At 35.9% G+C, this 19447-nt stretch overlaps 1 protein-coding gene and 1 pseudogene across 1 annotated transcript in view; one reads left to right on the top strand and one right to left on the bottom strand.

Moving 5' to 3' along the window:
• Window positions 1-19447, bottom strand: part of TMEFF1 (transmembrane protein with EGF like and two follistatin like domains 1) — an 81902-nt gene that overhangs the window by 11315 nt on the left and 51140 nt on the right. The window contains exons 6-8 of the mRNA XM_011366271.2: window positions 15813-15961; window positions 13959-14024; window positions 3196-3319 (exon numbers count right to left, since the gene is read on the bottom strand). Coding sequence (XP_011364573.1) covers window positions 3196-3319; window positions 13959-14024; window positions 15813-15961 — 339 coding nt within the window. The remainder of the gene's footprint in view (window positions 1-3195; window positions 3320-13958; window positions 14025-15812; window positions 15962-19447) is intronic.
• LOC111743840 lies at window positions 16575-16693 on the top strand (annotated as a pseudogene).

Genomic DNA, 19447 nt, shown 5'->3' with positions numbered 1-19447 from the left:
AAAGGGGAAGAATTGACAGTAGATGATAGTGAAAAGTATGTGGAAGTTCTCTTCATATTGCTTCAGTTTTCTCAGGGAACTCAGAAACGAGATCGTCGCCAAGACTGAGGATGAGAGAGGAGGTATTGACAATCAGAAGAGAAGGGGGTGAAGGTATAAAGCAGACATCTAGGCAAGGAGGAGAATGAATGGACCACAGTTACAGAATGACTGCCTGGCAGCATGTAGGTTCCACTTTGAATATAAACATCAGTGACACGAGTTAAGCTGGTGGTTTGCTTTTCAACAATAGCCATGTTCAGCTGTACGGGTAGAGGAACACAGTAGGTGGGAGGTTGGCATAGACCAAGATTATAGTTTTGTCAAGTAAGTATGATGAAGCAAGGGAGTATAATGATTGGCCATGGAATTTAAGCTGAACAAGGCAGGGATGAGGCCATGCAGCGGGTGAGGGATGCTAAAAGGTGATAGGATCAATAAATTGGAGGCCTAGAGGGGTGGAAGGATCGCAGGGTAGGAACTAGAATAAATATGCTAGAGATGAAGTGATTCCTGAATGTATGTCTTCAACCTACATCCGTCTCATGAGTCCTAAAACCAATATATAACCAGTAGTCTACTAGACAGCCATAAGTGGATACCCTACAGGCACCTGAAATCAAGCATATTAAACTGAATACATCATCTTCCACCAAAATCTCTTCTTTCTTCCCATTGTATTTGCTCACTCGATTTTTCCTTAGTCCAGGAAACTCACTTGATTCTTCCTCCCCACTACCCTCCACCAACCCCCACATCCTCATCCTCATAGGTCACCAAAACCTATGGATTCCACCGCCTTATTGTCTCTCTGTAATGTATCTACTTATCTCGGTCCCACTATGACTCCTTCACTGAGTTCAGGCTCTCACTTCTTACTAATACATAGTCTCATAACTTTCAGTCTCCTAATCCATTTTCCACAAAGCCACCAGAGTGGCTTTCGGATCTGATCACATCTTTCTTACTAAAATCCTTAAATGGCTCCTCACTGCCTTTAAAATAAAGGACAAGCTCCTGGGTTCGCACAAATGTTCCTGTAAGACCTGCCCCTCCTCCCAAAATGTCCCCCATCCCCTTCAGCAGCCCCAAATCATCTCCTGTATATCTATATAATAGCATGTTTCATATTAAATTTAATTGCTTATTACTCGCCAATCTCTTCTACCAGCCTGCATGTTTTTTTCAAAGCAGTTTCCCTGGATCCCTAACACATTCAAATTTGAAACCCCAGTGCCAGACAAAATTTGTTACGAAGCAAGCAATAACAAACCAACAAATGAGATAATGCTAGAAGATTTTAACCAAATAATAGGGCTGCGGCTAAGTTTGTCCATCCCTGCCCGTTTACTGTTGCCCAGATACACCCACCTACTAGTAAAAATGCATGTAATGTTATTTATTCTTGGAGACACTGTAAATACTTAAATGAAAGAAAAAGGTCAAGTGCTTTTTAGGGGTTGGTAAGTGTGCAGAAAGAGATTTTTTAAGAAACACCTCTGGTCTGGAAAAAAGGGAAAAGTTGATTATTATTATATGTCACTCAAAAAAAAAATATTACTGAGTAGCTGCTGGGCTAGGTTCTATGCTAGGCATGGGGCAGAGTCCCTAACCTAATGGTACGTACAGTCTAATATCATCACTATTTATTAAATACATACTGTGTTTCAGGCATCATGCTAAGCACCTGACATATTATCTCATTTAATTTTAACAATAGTAGGAGGTGCTATTATTATTATAATTTTAGAAATGAGGAAAACGAGGCTTAGCAATTTTAAGTAACTTCCAAAGAGTATAGCCAATAATTGGCCCATCTGATTCTAATGCTTTTAACCACTATACTATTCAATCTTCTTTCTGTCAATTACTAAAATACTACAAAGTGACCTGGTTATCACTTCATTGTCAGGACATCAAGCTCTCTTATTCCTCACTTAGGTATCTTGAAAGCTGTCCCATCCTAACAGGACAATACAATCTGAACTATCAAGATATGTATGCCACAGTGAGACACACAAGGAATCCATTGTAAGATTTTGTTTTAAAATTGGTCTAATGTTATATATCAATTATATCTCAATATTAAGTAATTAATTTTTAAAACTGGCCTGTTCTTGTTTGTGTAGCTGTATTTTTTAAATTTCAGGGACGTGGTGGGGGTAGCTAGTCTCCTTCAAAGACCAGGAGAACTTTCAATCAGAAAAAATCCCAAAAGCTTACATTTAATAAACAACTATTTAATAGTTTTTTGGTGTTTTGTTTTGTTTTTTCATCAAGAGGAAAATGAAAGAGTCAGAAAGGAGCTAGAGAAGTAGAGGGAAGGCAACCTGATTGCAAACAGCCTCTTCTACTTCTCAGAGAGAAAGATTCACTGGCTTCTAAGTTGATAGAACAAAATAAAGGGTATAATATTTCTCCATGTTTTGATGTTTTAACTAAGAAAGGAAAAAAGGATTCTGGCCAAACTGCAAGAGGCAGGAGTGGGCAGAATAACAGCAATCTCCCCTTGTCTATGGAAACTGTACCTCCCTAGCTAGACCAATCTGAGAGAGAGGAGTTGTACTATCAGTAAGAAGTATAATTGGTAGACAGAACAGCAAAAAGCACTAAGGTCATTAGGTTGAGTATCAGGAAATCTGAGCTCTAGTTTTGTCCCTGCTCTATTTCCAACTCGTTCCTGACCCTAAACAAGTCACATAAACTCTCTGGAATCAGACAGGTTTACACCTTTTCCATTTCTATCTCGCACATCACACCTGGTTCTACATCCTTATCCTCTTATTTTTAGAAATCTATTCTAGTATATAATTTGAGTTACATGTTCTCTGTTCTTAACACATTCTTTAGTCCCTCAACCACTCTGTAACAGATTGCCCAAAAACCAAAATAGTGTTGGAATATGGCATATTTATTTTTATATTTAAAAATATGTTCTATTAAAAATGTAAATTCCATATTCTCAAATCCCCAATACATGGTTTTTACAGATTATTTGCCAATTTTTTCCAAATGATGCTAATTAATTTTTTTACCTCTCTACTGCAAATAAACACTACTTTTCGGTAACATTTCGTCCACATTTCATTGCCTTCTAAAGAGCAGTGACCACTGATGGAAAAATGTATCACCTCTGTTCTGGAGGTACTGACTTACCTGCAAGAAGCCTTCTGAGTAGCATAGATAAATTCGCATTTTCCATGGATGCAGTAACCATTGAGGTTTTCAGGGCAAGGCATGTGGTTTCCAATATAAACATCTTCTCTTTGATCACTAGCATCTTAAAAGAATATAAACCAGGTCAGTAAGTAGTGAAATGCAAATTGAGAAAGAAATATGGACTTTTTCAAAGGTTCTGAGACAACAAATAAATTTACTACTCTGCTGGGTAATTTGGAAAGGAAATTTATCAGATAGGGGCCTGAATAAGAAAGAATCAAGGTCTCATTATGCTACAAACAAAGCAGGTAGATTGTTTAGACTCTAAGCATCTGAAAATAATTGCAGGATGTGACCACTATGAGCTACTGCTGTTTAAAAACAATCTGCCAAAAATTAAAAAAAAAAAAAACTGAACATTTTTGTTAAAGAAATAAATGCTAGTTTCTAAAAGAAAGCTCACCTCTGTGACAGAGAGATGATATATACAACATTGGCGTTTGGAGGATTGACTTACTCTCATCGTTTACCTGGAGGCTATGAAATTGAGGCCAAAAAACGCTGGAATGGTAGAGAGCAAGTTATGGTATTCTGAAATTTTAGGATGAAAGGATTATTTTTGGAATGAAAACTAACGAACATACCGATTTTTTTCCAAATAGAATAGCTTTGCTATTCTTTTTACATAGTTTTTCTTAGTATACACTAATGTAAAAAAATTCAAATAATATAGAGGACAGAAAAAAAATTTAAATCACCTGAGATCCCTTTATCCAAAGAAAACCACTGTAAACATACTGATGAACATCTGTTCAGACTTAGGTACACTGATTTGAACTGAACTGAGTTGAAGTGAAGAAAATGCAAGTGTAGTGAATAATTCCACTGTCAGAAATGGGAAGAGGGTCAGGAAGGAAAGACAGAAAGGGACAGGAAAGATGAAGAAGACATAGGGACCCAGTCTTCAAAATAGGTCAAAATCATTCATTCATTCTCTCTCTATCCTTCTCTGGCTCTCTCTCTCACATACTCGCACATACTCGTTCACACACTTTGGAATGGATTTTTGGCCTTTTCTTTCTGGCAATGTACACGAATACATTAATCCTCAACTGTACGGACCCAGAGCTCCCCAATGTTTACACGCCTGTCCATGTGTAGGAAAAATTCCCAGGCTTCCTGCTGTTTCTATCTACAGTTCCACTTACAGATTCTGTGCATTATTAGCTGTGTGACCTTGAGCATACCACTCTCTCAGCCTGAGATTTCATAACTGTAAAATTAGGTGGTTTTGAGAGGATTATGTGAGATAATGAATGCACAATAACACTAAAACAACCAGCTAACACATCATGTAACAGCAAAGGTTTATCTCCCCAAAATACAAATAAATTGTGCTAATATAATCTGAAGAATGTTAATGGAAACAAAGGAATGAAACAGAAGGCTCTGTTTGTGTGTGTGTATGTGATGTACGTACATATGTAAGTGTGTATGTAAACACATACATGTATGTAAAAGGAGAAGAGCAAGGGAGAAGTGGGTACAAAGGTGTCAAGTGGGGGGTGGGGACTGAGAAGTAAAAATGCAGATTTTCCGGAGATTAAAATTTACATATAAAAAGGAAAAATTTTAATAATTATTAACATCATTGATAGGATAACTAAAGCAGAGATTATGTCATCCCTAACAAGACCAAACTGATGCCATTTTACTTTATAATTTATGTATTTATTGTACTAACTTATGCCTAGGAAAAAAAACTGTACTAGAATTTAAGAACTCCAACATGTAAATTCTCAATTTTAAGGATATCTCTATTTTGTGACCTTGCTCACTTCTAACAGTTAAATGAGATCAGCATTATCCAACAGAAGTATAATATGAGACACATATGTAATTTTTACCTTTTCTAGTAACCATATTTTATAAAGTAAAAATAGGTAAATTAATTTTAATCATATATTTTATTTAACCCAATATATCAAATAAAGATCATTTCAACATATAATCAATATTAATTTAAAAATTGGTATTTTATACTTTTTTCCTAAATAAGTCTTCAAAATCCAGTGAGCACTTTATACTCACAACAGATCTCAATTCAGACTCACCACATTTCAAGTATTCAATATCCACGGGTAGCTAGTCGCTACCACACTGGGCAACACAGAATAGCTGACTTATTCATTTATCATTTATTGATCATCTTCCATATAATATATAAGGTGCTCTGCTAGGTGCTGGGGATAGAAAAATAATTAAGACGTATCCTGTCATCGAAGGGCTTAGAAGGCCTCCTCCAGCTCCCAAACTGTAATTCTGCCATGACAAAAGAAATCCAGCCCTCCTTTGGGCTGCTATGCTCCTGAACACCTACTAGTCTATTACAATATTCATAATATTGTCTTACAACTATTTAGGTTTTTTAAACAGTATCTACCATGAGACTATGAGCTCCTTTGAGAATCTAGACGTTTGTATTATTCATTTCTGTATGACTCCTAACACTTAGAACACAGTACTTTTCTTGCTATGGTTTCAAGCTCAAAGTGCTATTCAATGTTTGCAATTAAGCCATAGTGACTTAAGGAACGCAACTGTCTCCCACAGCACTCATCATCCTGCAACTTCTCAGAACATAGTACTTTCATGGTGTGATACACGATGAAGTATATAATTATGGGACTACAGAGACTAAGGTTATGTACCAACCTATAAAAATAAAGTCCTATAATGTGCTTAACAATAGGATTGTATAGGTCTCTAGAGGCTGTGATAAAGTACTAATCTAACATAAAAAAGTTGTATAAACAGCAGGAAATTTCAAGAATAATGCAAAGCTAAAAGCTATCAGAGAATTCAGCTATATGACAGCAATGAAGAAAAGGTAACTAATTGAAGAACAGGATTTTGAGAAATTAAGAGACAAAGTACGGCACCAACAGCTCTTACTGAATGAATCAATAAAAGAATGTGGCATCAAGCTCTAAACAAAGCAAAGCCATATAAAACATGGACATGTCAAAAAAGACTATGAAGTCTGTGGCTGTCACAGAATCCAAATGCAGTATTCTTCTCAATGCCAACACTATTCATCCCATTATACTTGCTTACTATTTTCTGTGCACAGCCATATGCTCGGCAAAGCTACAGAAGAAATATTTTTTAAAAAGTATACATGCTATCTGCCCTTAAGAGGCTTATAATCAATTTAGGGAACTAACGTACACATGAAAAGCTTAACAATACAAGAAAAGGGGTCCCCCATAGCAGTTTATAATTAAATGCCAAAAAGTTTTACAATATTAGGTGCTATGAAATTCCAGTTGAAAGGATAACTCACCTTATTTTATTTATTTATTTATTTATTTACTTACTTACTTACTCATTTATTTGGACAATTCACTTTAGAGGACATTAAGAAAGGATTCATAGATAGGGTAGGACTTAAATTAGGTCTCAAAGCATAGATAGATTTAGATAGAGGAACAACAGAAATCAAAGGGAAGGTATAACAGACAGAATTCTCAAGAACAGGTAGTGGATGAACCTACAAAGAGCTGTACATTCAGATGGGGGAGTAGTATGAGTTAATGTTGGAAAAAATAAGGTGAAATAAGATTATGGAAAAACTTTAACTCCAAGTGAGAAATGTTCTCTTAATCATATGGGCAAGAAAGACACTAGAGGCTTTCTAGCTGGAGAGCATCACAATGACCACCACGTTTTACATAAAAAATTGAGAGTGGTTTGCCTATCACTGGTGATTAGGGGGATGGGGACTGACTGCTAATGGGTGTGAGGTTTCTTTTGGAGTTAACAAAAACAATCTAAAATTAGATTATGGTGATGCTTGTACAACTCTGTAAATGTACTAAAAACATTGAATTGCATACCTTAACATAATGGTATGTAAAGACTCAAAAAGCTGTTGAAAAAATTGGATACCAACATGTAAGATATAGGGGCAGGAGAACTAGAAAGACCAGGTGACAATTAGGTTACTACATAATCCAAACTTGTGACAAAGAAAAGCTAAGGTCAGAGCTCAGCAGTAGGAATAGATATTAGAAATGCGGACAAAATTAACATGGCTTGAAGATACTTTTGAAAAGCACTCAAAAACTCGGATCTGGAAGGGTCCTTAGAGGCCACCTGGTCTGATAAAGGAATCCTTGTAGTATTAACCCCTAAATCCTCTTTCTCCACTTCCAGAGGTAAGAAACTCAACATAATACAGTTAATTCCAATATTGTCAAACTTTCCATATGTTAAATGAAATATCTTTCTTCGACTTTGCAGATATTTCCCCATGTCTGTTCACCCCCTGACCCACTGCCCATCCATTTTTTTCTTAAGATCACACTTCCCCAGGCCCATCCTTTAGATAGTTTGCAACAACTATCTTTAAGAGTAGTGCCCACTCTTAAATGTACTAACCCCAGTACATTTAAGCACTTAGTAGAAGAGAACTGCCCCCTTTATTGAAGATGCTCTTAATACAGAATTATATAAAATGATTCTGCTCCAAAGATATACATATGGTCAATAAACACATGAAAAGATGTTCAACATCACTAATTATTAGAAAAATGCAAATCAAAACTACAAGATAGCACCTCACCCATTAGGTGCTATCCAAAAACCGGAAAATAACAAGTGTTGGCAAGGATGCGGAGAAATCAGGAGTCTTGTGCACCACTGGCAAGAATGTGTAATGATACAGTCACTGTGGAAAACAGTATGGTATTTCCTCAAAAAATTAAAAATAGAATTTCCATATGACTGAGCAATTCCACTTCTGGGTATATACTCAAAAGAACTGAAAGCAGGGTCTCAAAGAAATAGCTATAAACCCACATTCGTAGCAGCATTATTCACAGTAGCAAAATCGTGGAAGCAACCCAAGTATCCATCAACAGATGAATGGATAAACAAAATGTGGCATATACAATGGAATATTATTCAGCCTTAAAAAGGAAGGAAATTCTGACATAAGCTACAAGATGGAGAAACCTTGAAGGCATTATGTTAATTGAAATAAGTTACAAAAAGACAAACACTGCATGATTCCACTTACATGAGGTACTTAGAATAGTGAAAATCATAGAAACAAAAAGTAGAATGGTGGTTGCCAGGGCTGAGGGTAAGGGAAAATGGGAGTTATTGCTTTATGGGTATAGATCCACTTTTACAAAATGAAGAGTACTAGAGATGGATGGTGCCGACAATTACACAACATCATGAATATATTTAATACCACTGAGCTGTACACTCAAAAATGGTTAAGATGGTACATTTTACGCCTATTTCACCACAATTTTAAAAACTGGGGGGGAAAAACGCTAAATGTGAGCCTAATATCAGGAGGTTCAGTAGAGAGAATGTAGTAAGTTGAGATCAAATTTAGACGTATGGTCATCCAAAAAGTATTTTCTTAGCACCTGTTCTGTTCTAGGCACTGTTGTAGTTCTTGGAGTTTCAGGCAATGGCAATACAAACAAAATGTAAATGAAAAAGACCCACTGAAAATATAAAACTAGCACTTAAAGAAAGATCAAGGCTAGAGAACAAATTTTCGCCAAGGTGATAGCTGAGAGAAGATTAAATATTCTCAAGAAAATTAAGAAAGGAATGGAAGGGAGCAGAACAGAATTCTGGAAGAGTTACAAGAGAAAGAGCACCAGGGCTTAGAAGTCAGAAAGTCTGAATTCTAGTCCTTGCCCTGCCATTATATACAAGAGCCACAAAATCTCAGTTTCAGCTTCTTCATCTGTGATGAATATTAAATAACACAAATATGTGAAAGCACCTGGCACATAGTAGGGTGCTCAACTGATAACTGTCAAATGAGTCAATATCCTACTGAAGTTACTCATGAATCATATTAAACATGCTACAGACAGAAAGACTTTTGAACACAGCCAGGCTATCAACAAAAGTATTAACAATCACCATAATAACATCAATAAGGAATTCGGCATTATAGCGTTTAATATTCAGAAAAATCCTAGGTAGTAGATATCACGGCCCCACTTTATAGATGCGATGATTGAGCCTCAGAGAAGTCAGACCACCCAGCCTTTAAGTGTAAACCAAGTGTGACTCCAGAACACAAGCTCTTATCCATCACACTATTATTCCACCAAGCTTCCCTGGGAGGTACGTACAGAAAAGACAAAGGCAGAATGTCCAAGCACCTGCTCTCGAGGCCAAGTAAATTAATCACTTCAAAAGAAAAAATAAAAAGGCTTTAAAAATATCATAAAGCAAGGTTTCAGAAACCACAGCAGAACTGGGCACAGAATGGTCCCATCTAAACAATGCCTTCAGGCAAGTGGTGACAGGCTCCGGGAACAACAGCTGCAAATGCTAGTCTCTGAACAGTGTTTGTGTGTGTGCAATACACAGAGTGTACTTGGTCACCCAGTGGCTCCTTCCACCCACAGAAGTATTCAGAAACAAATCCGCCACCAGCCGCAGTGTTTTCAAATACAAAGGAGAGTACAGTCTAAATGATGATGTTATAAGAAAACCGAGCACCAGATGGCTTATTTGCAAAGGCATGTTCCACTGGCTATCCGTCCTGGTCTATCAGTGTATGACTCAAATAAAGCAAGAGGAGGTATATTAACAACCAAGACATGTACCTAGAAAATCAAATGTTGAGGCCACAACAACTATATTATTACTGCATCAGTAACTCTCTAGGGTTCATTATTTGTACAAATCCCTACAGTTAAAAAATTCAATATACTCTTTCTTGCTTCCACTATAGTACACTGCATCCCACCCAAGATTCATCACTAACATATCCCTCCATACTTCCTTCCCTAACCCAAATCATCTCAGACCCCGTCAAAGAATTAACTACCTAGGTATAAACTCCTACTTACCCTTCAAACACCTCCCACTCTATCATTTCTAAATCCTGTCTTCCACACCAACCCTAACTCTTCCTTTCCTAGCCCTTCCACTCTGTTTATGAAACATTTTTGATGTGAATACACTCATCCACCTCAGCTATTCCCTTAGAAATTCTCCTCTCTGATATATGAAGATTACTTCCTACATCCCCTTTCCTTCCCCTGCTGTGCTTACCACCTGTCACCTCCAGATCAGCGTTCCACTCTCTCCCCCAAAAACCCTCCTTTCTTAGGGGTCTGTGCCATCCACCTACAGCCTTATAATCATCCTCATCATGATGCTCCACCGTGCTCCACAACACACACCTTCAGACTTCCTTCAATGATGTTAGCAAATGGCTCAGTCTTACCTTTGGATGGGGCAAAATTCATCAATACCATTTTTAAAAGGGCATATTTAAAGAGCTGTATTAAGATATATAAACAACAGTCACCAACTAATGGAAATAGCAATATAGATATCTCGGTATCTCTGGTATCCCTGGTCAGCAGGAGTAGGGATTATTGAGAGAATGAGGACATAGGTGGGGTGAATTGGAGCTCAGGAAAGAAGCAAAAATATATTGATAATAAAAAGGTGTTATGGCTGTATGGAAATATCTTTAGATAAAAATGCCACATTAAAATGTCATATGCCACAAAGGAACTTCCTGGGTAGATGGAAATATTAGAGATTGTGATAAGGTATAGTGTCAAAGCTGATAGCTAACATTTGTGCATTTCGGTATATGTAAATTATACCTCAAAAAAAATGCCCGTAAAATAAGAATAATGATAATCAAGTGGGTGAAGTCATACAGACAAAACAAGAATGAGTGCTGATTAACTGCTGAAGGTGGGTATCGGTTACACGAAAGTTCATTACACTATTCTGGTCTTAGATGTTGGAAATTTTCTATAAATCAAGGTTTCTAAATGTCACATAACCCCGTCTCCCACACACCCCATGCTCAACCTCATATCCTTTATGACTTCAGCATCAACAACAAAGCTTCGAACACTGCAATTTCAATATTTACCAACGGTTTTTTCCTATGGCCCAAGAAAAGCACTAATTCAGCCATCGTGCTAGACATTCAAATGCTCCATTTCACAAGCACTCTTCCCCAAGGGCTCAACTTTAAAAGACCTTTCTTGCTGAGCACTATCTTAAAATAGGTCCAGCGACTTGCCGATGCTGTGCTCCTGCTTTTCACTTTGTAGCCTCCATCCCTAGATCCTTGCCTGGATACCTAGTCTTGGCTGTGTACTGGGGACACGAATATTTACTGAGGGCCTCCTTCAAACGCGTATGAGAACAAAAAGATAAAATAAAAGTAAATGGGTTAAAGATACAAAATAGAATTAGTTACCTTTTGATCTCATTCCTTAATATGAGAACATTTCTTAACTCTCACAATTTGGGTTTCGCCTTTGTTACTCTACAGAAACTCCTTGGTCCAAGACTACCAATGACCCCCTTGTATTCATATTCAATGCTCATCCTCTAATACCTGTATGCAGCATTATAAACCACTAGCCAAGCTTTCCTTTGGCTTCTGTGCGACTCTATTTTTCTTGGTTTCTTCCTCTGGATTCTCTTTCTGCTTCATCCTAAGTTAGGCCTCCCTGACTTTCTAAATGACAGTGCTGTCTGACAGAACTTTCTGCAACTCTGTATTTGTGCTGCCCAATATTGTGGCTACTGAATACATGAAACAGGACCAGTATTATTGAAAAACAAAACATTTCATTTTATTTCATTTTAATTAATTTAAATAGCCACATTTGGCCAGTAGCTACTATACTAGACAATAGAGTTCTATCGTCTCTCTCACTCATTCTCGGGACTTCAGTTATCACCTCTATATCCAAGAACTGCCTTGTAAATTTATTCTGAACAAAGTTACCTCTTAAGCACCCTAATCTCCAGCCAAAAAAGGATTCCTTACCATTCTCCAATATATCCTATCATGTTTATATCCAAACTTCTATTCATGATGTTTCATACTCCTTAAAATATCCTTTTGACCTCTGTTTAAATCTTAACCATCCTTCAAGGTTCAGCTCAAATTCCACGTCTTCCATAAGGTTTCTCAGATGCTCACTACCTCCCCGCCTCCACCACCAAAAAGTAATCTCTTCTGAATCTCCTTTACACTTTTAACCACACATTTATGACAATAGCCAATTTCTACTTTGACAGAAGTAGGTAATATTCATTTCTTATTATATCACAAGCTCTTTAAAGATGGATGTCACGTATAAGAGGGTATCACACTAATTAAGATATCTTTCTATCCACCAATAGTGTTGGGTAAAATGACCAGTATAAAGTAGGCACATAATAAATTATATCTGCTGATTATGATAATTTCACTTGAGTTATAGATCAATTCTTACGTGTTAAGAATTTTTAGTATCTCAAGTGTCCTAGGCACTAAATTATCCCTGTGATTTTATCAAAGGCAGATGAGTATTTTAGGCATACGTAATTCTCCAAATTGCCTAAAATATGAGCTTTTACCTACTGAAAAATAGCCTTCCTATTACCTGTGTACTATCAGTGTAGAAAATAAAACCAGGGCTGATCTATTATGTCTCCTATAGGGAATACAGGAGATTTCTCATTTTAAATATAATACTTTGTATCAACATAGGAAACTGATACTTTAGGGGCTCATGGGATATAACTGATTCAGGTTTGATATGATTCAAATGAGGGAAATAACAAATTATTCAATGATAATAATAGCCACCATTTATTGAGCATTTAGGAGTATATCAGATAATCTTTATAAAACTCCATGAGATAGGTACTATGATTATTACCATTTTACATATTTTTTTAGAAAGTAGGCTTACGAGGTAGATCAGACATCTAAAGAAATATGTGCATTAGTATAACCAAACAAATGAGTAAAAGATGCATTTTGGGAAGTGCAATTATATAGAAGCCTGGTCTAGGAGCCCCAAAATCTAGACTTGTTCTGGTTCACAAGATATGACCTCACTGAGCCTCGATGTTCCCATCAGCAATCCTTATCCCTCAGAGTGGTTATAAGAATCAAATAAAATAATGGATATGAAAAAGAAAAGTGATAAAGCACTAGACTGAGGTCAAGGGACATAGAATCTAATCTCCACTCTGACCTTTACTACATGTAAGACTTTGTACAAATACATCCTACAGCTTCTTTGAGCTGCATCCATTCTGTTGACGAGTATGGGGCATCTACGTATTTGCCAGACATTCTGCTACGAGTTAGAAATACAGAAGTAAACAAGAAAGATACAGTTTCCTGTCCTCACAGAACTCACAGCTCAGAGAGGGATACAAATGAGTGTAAAAAGACGATTAGAGTGGCTTAAGTGCTTGGATACAGAGGCACACAAGAGGGGTACTTAATCTAGATTTAAGGGTCAAGGAGTACCTCCTAAAAGGAAATGACTTCTAAGCTGAGACTAAAAGGATGAATATTAGGCAAAGAGTTCAAGCAGAGAGGGCAAGTGTAGTTTCTGGAGAAATAAACAGTAGGTTCTAGAGAAGTAAAGAAGATTTTAAAAGCAAACATGAGGGTACTTTCTATAGACTTCCTTAGAACTGCATGTGAATCTACAATTATCTCAATAAAAATTTTAATTTAAAAAAGCATATGTGAGAGCACTCTGTAAAATGAGAAGTACCTTAGCTATTTCAGTTAATATTATTCCTAATAATCAACTGTATAGCATATATTGCTACACAGAGCAAAGTTGGAAGGGTAGTTATAATAGAAATAGAACTACTAAGGACAGCTAGTGACCATATTTCAATAGTAAGCCAAAATTTTGAAAATCATGATTCAGTACCTTTCACATCTGGTCGATATTGTAGTCCATCTTCTTTCTTTCCCAACAAACTAGTGTTATCTGTGTCTATAAGAGAAAAGTTTTCAAATTAAGATACAGATGGTGTTAAAAGTCACACTATGAAACTCCCAAATATTCCAAACACTCCAGGTCCTTCCACTTATCCTGCTCACATTTTCCACCATTCTCTTGATCTATTGTGCAATTTCTATCTCAGGCCTCAAGGCATCCCAGATGTGCACATGCTTTGCATGATAAACAGTCTAATTCCATTTAGACTTCAGCTCAAATGTCATCTCTTTAAAGCCTTCCCTGTATAAACTAAAATAACACATACCCTGAAGAGAAAGGATTAATCATTTCTCCAAGTGACAAAGGTCTCAAGATTTACCTTCTACCACTGTTTCCTTGGAAACATAACAGATTAAGATAAATGTGGAATCTCGGCTGTGTTGTCAGACAAATTTACTATAAAAATGACCCCCCACTGGTGAATCGTATTTGGACTGAGAAAACTGTAAATGAAGTATAAATACCTGTTGGGATGCACAAGCTTCACCTTTCCAATACACAGTGGGGTAGGAAAGGGAAGGTATAGTTAGGTATGGATGGAAATATTATAGAAAGGACCAAGCAAGATAAAAGTTAAGGCCCAATAATTCCAAAGAATTCTAAATCTGTATACATTTCAATTAACAAAATTCTCAAGCTTAGTCAACTGTTCTGAATTTGAAATTCCAGGTAGTACCATTGAACGACATACCAGCTCCTTTGAAAAAATATTCTTTCTCTAAGCTACTCTTTAAACCTAGGTTCTAAATGCCACTCCATGAAAGAAAACAACCATGCTACTTCTTCAAGATCAAAGCTAAGTGGACTGTCTATTTACAAGGGGCCTATATCAACAAATGGTTTCCTCTACTTTACCCTCCCCTGACCCCCACTTGGAAATCCTCAGATGAGTTTCTTAGGTATTCTTTGGTAGATTAGACCAGAAGTATTGCAATCTGTTGTGCAGTATTTCACAAATAATTTGTTACCAGTGTAAAGTACCATACTTTGGCTTACAACTTTATTCCTTTAGCGTAGATAAAAACATATCCCTTTAATAAGTCCAAAAGAGGGAGGGCCTGAGGGGAGGGTTATTAGACCTAGTACACAAGAACGATGTACAATCCTAGTCCAGGAGAACATGCCTGGCCCTTGTGTGTTACTAGGAAATGATACATTATCCCAGCCCATGTGCATATTACTGAGGAAAGGAGGTTTGAGAACCCCTGCCTTTAGTGACTGAATATTTCTAGGAGAGATGGAAAAAAATGCATTTAGTTGGTATCATGGTTTCTAAACTATAGCAAATAGCAAAAATGAAAAGAACTTTTAACTAAAGGTAATAATTTTCCCTTACATTCTATGATTTCGCACCAAAAGCTCTAATAAACAATATGGAGGGGCAAAAAACTACAGAGAGAAAACAAACTATTATGCTCTAGAAAAAAAGATGAAGAAATATATGGCAATATTTATAGTTTTGCTATAATTAAAATAAGTTGACTAATTCTTAAACAGCTATAATCATTACAAATTTGAGACAATCTTTAAGAACTATAAATGCATCTACAAATCTAGTAACTAAATAAACAACCAAAAAGCATGGTTTCTGCCTTGAAAAGATGAAAAAAAAAACCAAAACTCTAAATTAGTAACAACACAGAAATTCTAAAGAGTAATAAAAGAAAATAAAGCATCAAAGATTTCTCGTTTTACAAATGTGGAACACTACCAAAGTGTACAATAAGATTACACACATATAATATTAAGGACAGGTCTATGAATAAGTAAAATGGATTTTACCTGTGCAATGACCAAGGTGCCTTATGTCAATTTGCTCTTGCTTTATACAAGATGCTTCTCGAACAAAGCAGGGATTGTTATAGGAACTCCCATCAGAAGCACACACAGGATTAAAACTATATCCACTGCAATCTATATTACATACACACCTGTAGCAAAAGACAAAAATTAGCTATATTTTACAACAAATGTATTTCACAATGCTACAACAGCAAAGGAGAGAAATTCTTTTTTTTCTGCTTTCTGTAACAGAAGTCAACATATTGTTTTAAGTCACTGATGAAAGTTTAAGCAAAGTGAAGGGTTGGCTAACAATTTCTTTCAAGTGAGAATTTATAGATAAATTCATCCAGATATTATTAACCCAGGAATTGCTCTAGAATTTTCATATCTATGTACAATAATCAGGAAATACCAAATGTCAACATTAATTAAAAAGCAACACAGATGAAAGTCATGAATCTAAATCCTAGACTAATTACCAGATTTGTGTCCAGAGTCTTCCTCTAAGTCTTAGCTAATGATCTGTGAAAAAAGAGGTGATAATAATATACTAAACTCACCAAATAATTGGAAAGATTAAAAATATAATAGATATAAAACATGTAAAATGGAAGCCCGCAAAAGCTGTACATCTACCTATATAAGTGAGTGTCCACCGAACACTGAGACTGCATTACAGAGAAGGCCAAGGGGGTCCCAGGCACGGTCTCTCCTCTTAAGAACAGTGAAATCTAGTTAGGAATATAAAAATAATAAACACACTACGGCCATGCTACCCTGAACAAGCCCGATCCCGTCTGATCTCAGAAGCTAAGCAGGGTCAGGCCTGGTTAGTACCTGGATGGGAGACCAACTAGGAAAACCAGATGCTATAGGCGTAAAAAATAAAAAAAATAAAAAATAAAAATAAAAAATCAAGGATTGTAAACTGACAAGGTCCTTGCAATCTGTGACATCAACCAAGGGTTGCCTAAAAACATAATAATAAACACAGTTTGTTTCTAGAAACATGGTAGACTAAGAGTCTAAACTAACTCTCTTGCTGAAACAAAAAATACTGGATAAAGTATTTTTAAACATTTTCTCCAATGCATTCATAAGTTGGCAAGAAAGCAAGAAATACGCATGACCAAAGTTAAATGAAGACAGGAAGAGAGAAAGGTCAACTGAAGTTTGCTAAAGCTGATTTTCACCTTGAAGGTATTTGTCGAACTGGGTAAATTCAATTACCAACTTTTTTGGCTTTGCAGGCCCCTGGAAACAGAAGACAAAGAATACTGACACACATAAGGTGGAAAGTCTAGAGATCCTAGAAAAACTGGTATCTCAAAAAGCTACAGCCTTCAGCATGAGAGTATAAAATAAAAATGAGTTGCCACAGTTCATGGGGACTTTTTAAAGGGGGTGGAAAAAGCACTGCCCTGTGCCAAGGCATTGAAGAATGGGAAGAAAAACATATCCCTTAAGAATTCAAAACCATTAGCCAGCCTTCACATGGGTAAACTACAATTTAAAATACTACTTGGGTGTTCTAAAAAACCTCAAGCCCAGAATTTATTTTAAGAGTCAAAGAGTGCAAGGGGCCCTAGGCAACTGACAGAAGCAAATGCAATCTCTGGAGAAATTCAATTTTATTATCCTAGACCACAAACATTTTCCAAGATACAGTTCTGAGAAAAATATGCAGCTCACACACAAAATCACTCACATACCCACAAAAAAAAACAAGGAATTACAACACTAGGAGGAAAGCAAGCCAATTTAAATAAGAACCAAAAGAACTTCTAATAAATAACGTTATTAGTAGAAATTTTAAAAAATTGAATGGGCAGATTTAACAGCAGATTAGATAAAGTAAATGTAGATTAGTGAACTATAAGATAGATCAGAGGAAATTACCTGGATCACAGCAGTGAGTCAAAGAGACAGAACATTTGGGGGAAAAAAAAAAAAGATTAAGAGACATAGAAGATAAAGTCACAAGATCTAATAAAAATCTGATTGGAGTTCCAAGAGTGAAAGGAATGAAGCAAGGGCAATAGTCTCAGCAATTTCTCCTCAAACTTTCTAAAACTAAAAAAAGATCATCTAAATATCCAAGAATCCTATTAAATCCAAATGAGATTATTAAAAAAGAACCTAGACACTGAAAGATCACAGTGAAAGTTTATAACAACAAAAAAAGAATATCTTAAAAGCAGCCTAAAAGAGAAAGATTGCCTTCAAAGAAGCAAGAATAAGAGGGACAAGTCTCTTCAAAAACAATACTGAAGCCAGATTGCCAAAAAGACAGTGAAATATATCTACAATGTTCTGAGATAAAACAAAGTTCTATATAAAAGGAAATGCCTTTCATGAATGAGGGTAAAATAAAAGCAATTTGGAAGAAGTAAAAACTTGAGTTTGTCACCCGCTGTCAGTAAAAAAAAAAATTCTAAAGGCAGTAGAAAAATGATCCCATAAGGAAAGTTTGAAATGCAAACACAAATGAAAGACAAAAATATAAATATGTAATATTAAAAAAAGAACTGACCATATAAGACAACAACAATGCTCTGTATGGTTAAATATTTTTAAAATAGGAAATTAAAATACATTATAATGATAGCCTCCAAATTGAGGGACTGAAATTATAGTGTTTTCAGAAAAACAAAGATATTGATGAACTTTAGACTGTGATAAGTTGAATATGCATGTTAAAATTGCTAAGGTTACCACTGAAAGAAGGAACACCCATAATACTGAAAGTAAGAGAGAGAAAAAATCCAATAGAGGGCAAGAAAGGAGAAAGGAACAAAGAGCAAGACGAAAGCATAAAATAATAGAAAAAAATACATCAGTATCTATAACATATTTAAGTGAACTAAATTTATGAGTTAAAAAAGAAAGGCTGGATAAAAATACAAAAGCCAGCTATATGCTGCTTATAAGATACATGTTAAAACGTAAAGATATGGGAAGTTGCCATGGGCTACGGTAAAGGGTAAATGGCGGGGTTTTTTTTAATAGGTAGAGTTTCAGTTTCATAAGAGGAAAAGAGTTTTGGAGGTAAATGGTAGTACGGTAACACATTATGAATGTATTTAACACCACTGAGCTGTACACTTAAAAATAGTTAACATGGTAAATTTTGTTATATTTATTTTACCACAGTAAAAAAAAAAATGGAAAGAAATTTAATGATACAAAAAGTTGAAAATAAAAGGATAATGAGAGATATACCATACCTGGAATAGAAAAAACCTGATATACCTAATATCAGACATAAGAGACTACAGAGCAAAAAGAATTGAGGGGAAAAAAGGTCTCCTCATAACAATAAAAAATTCCATTGTCAAGGAAGATGGAGTAATTCTAAACATTTTAAGATAGCCTCAAAATCTATAAAGCAAAAACTGATAAAACTACAATGAAAAATAGCTAAACGCACCATAGTAGATTTTAACATGCCTCTCTGCAGTCATAAATCAAGCAGATATAATATCAGTAAAACTGAAATATTTACAATAGAAAAGACATAATGCTGATAGTTTGCTTTAAAATACTTCCCCAAAAAATGTGGGGAGGGAAGAACAGGTGAAACAAAATTAGATATTTTGAAGCTGAGTGATGGATATGTGGGAAGGGGGTCC

The sequence above is a fragment of the Pteropus vampyrus genome, unplaced genomic scaffold, assembly GCF_000151845.1.
Source record: "Pteropus vampyrus isolate Shadow unplaced genomic scaffold, Pvam_2.0 Scaffold123, whole genome shotgun sequence".
NCBI lineage: Eukaryota > Metazoa > Chordata > Mammalia > Chiroptera > Pteropodidae > Pteropus > Pteropus vampyrus.
This window is presented reverse-complemented; position numbering and strand designations above follow the sequence as displayed.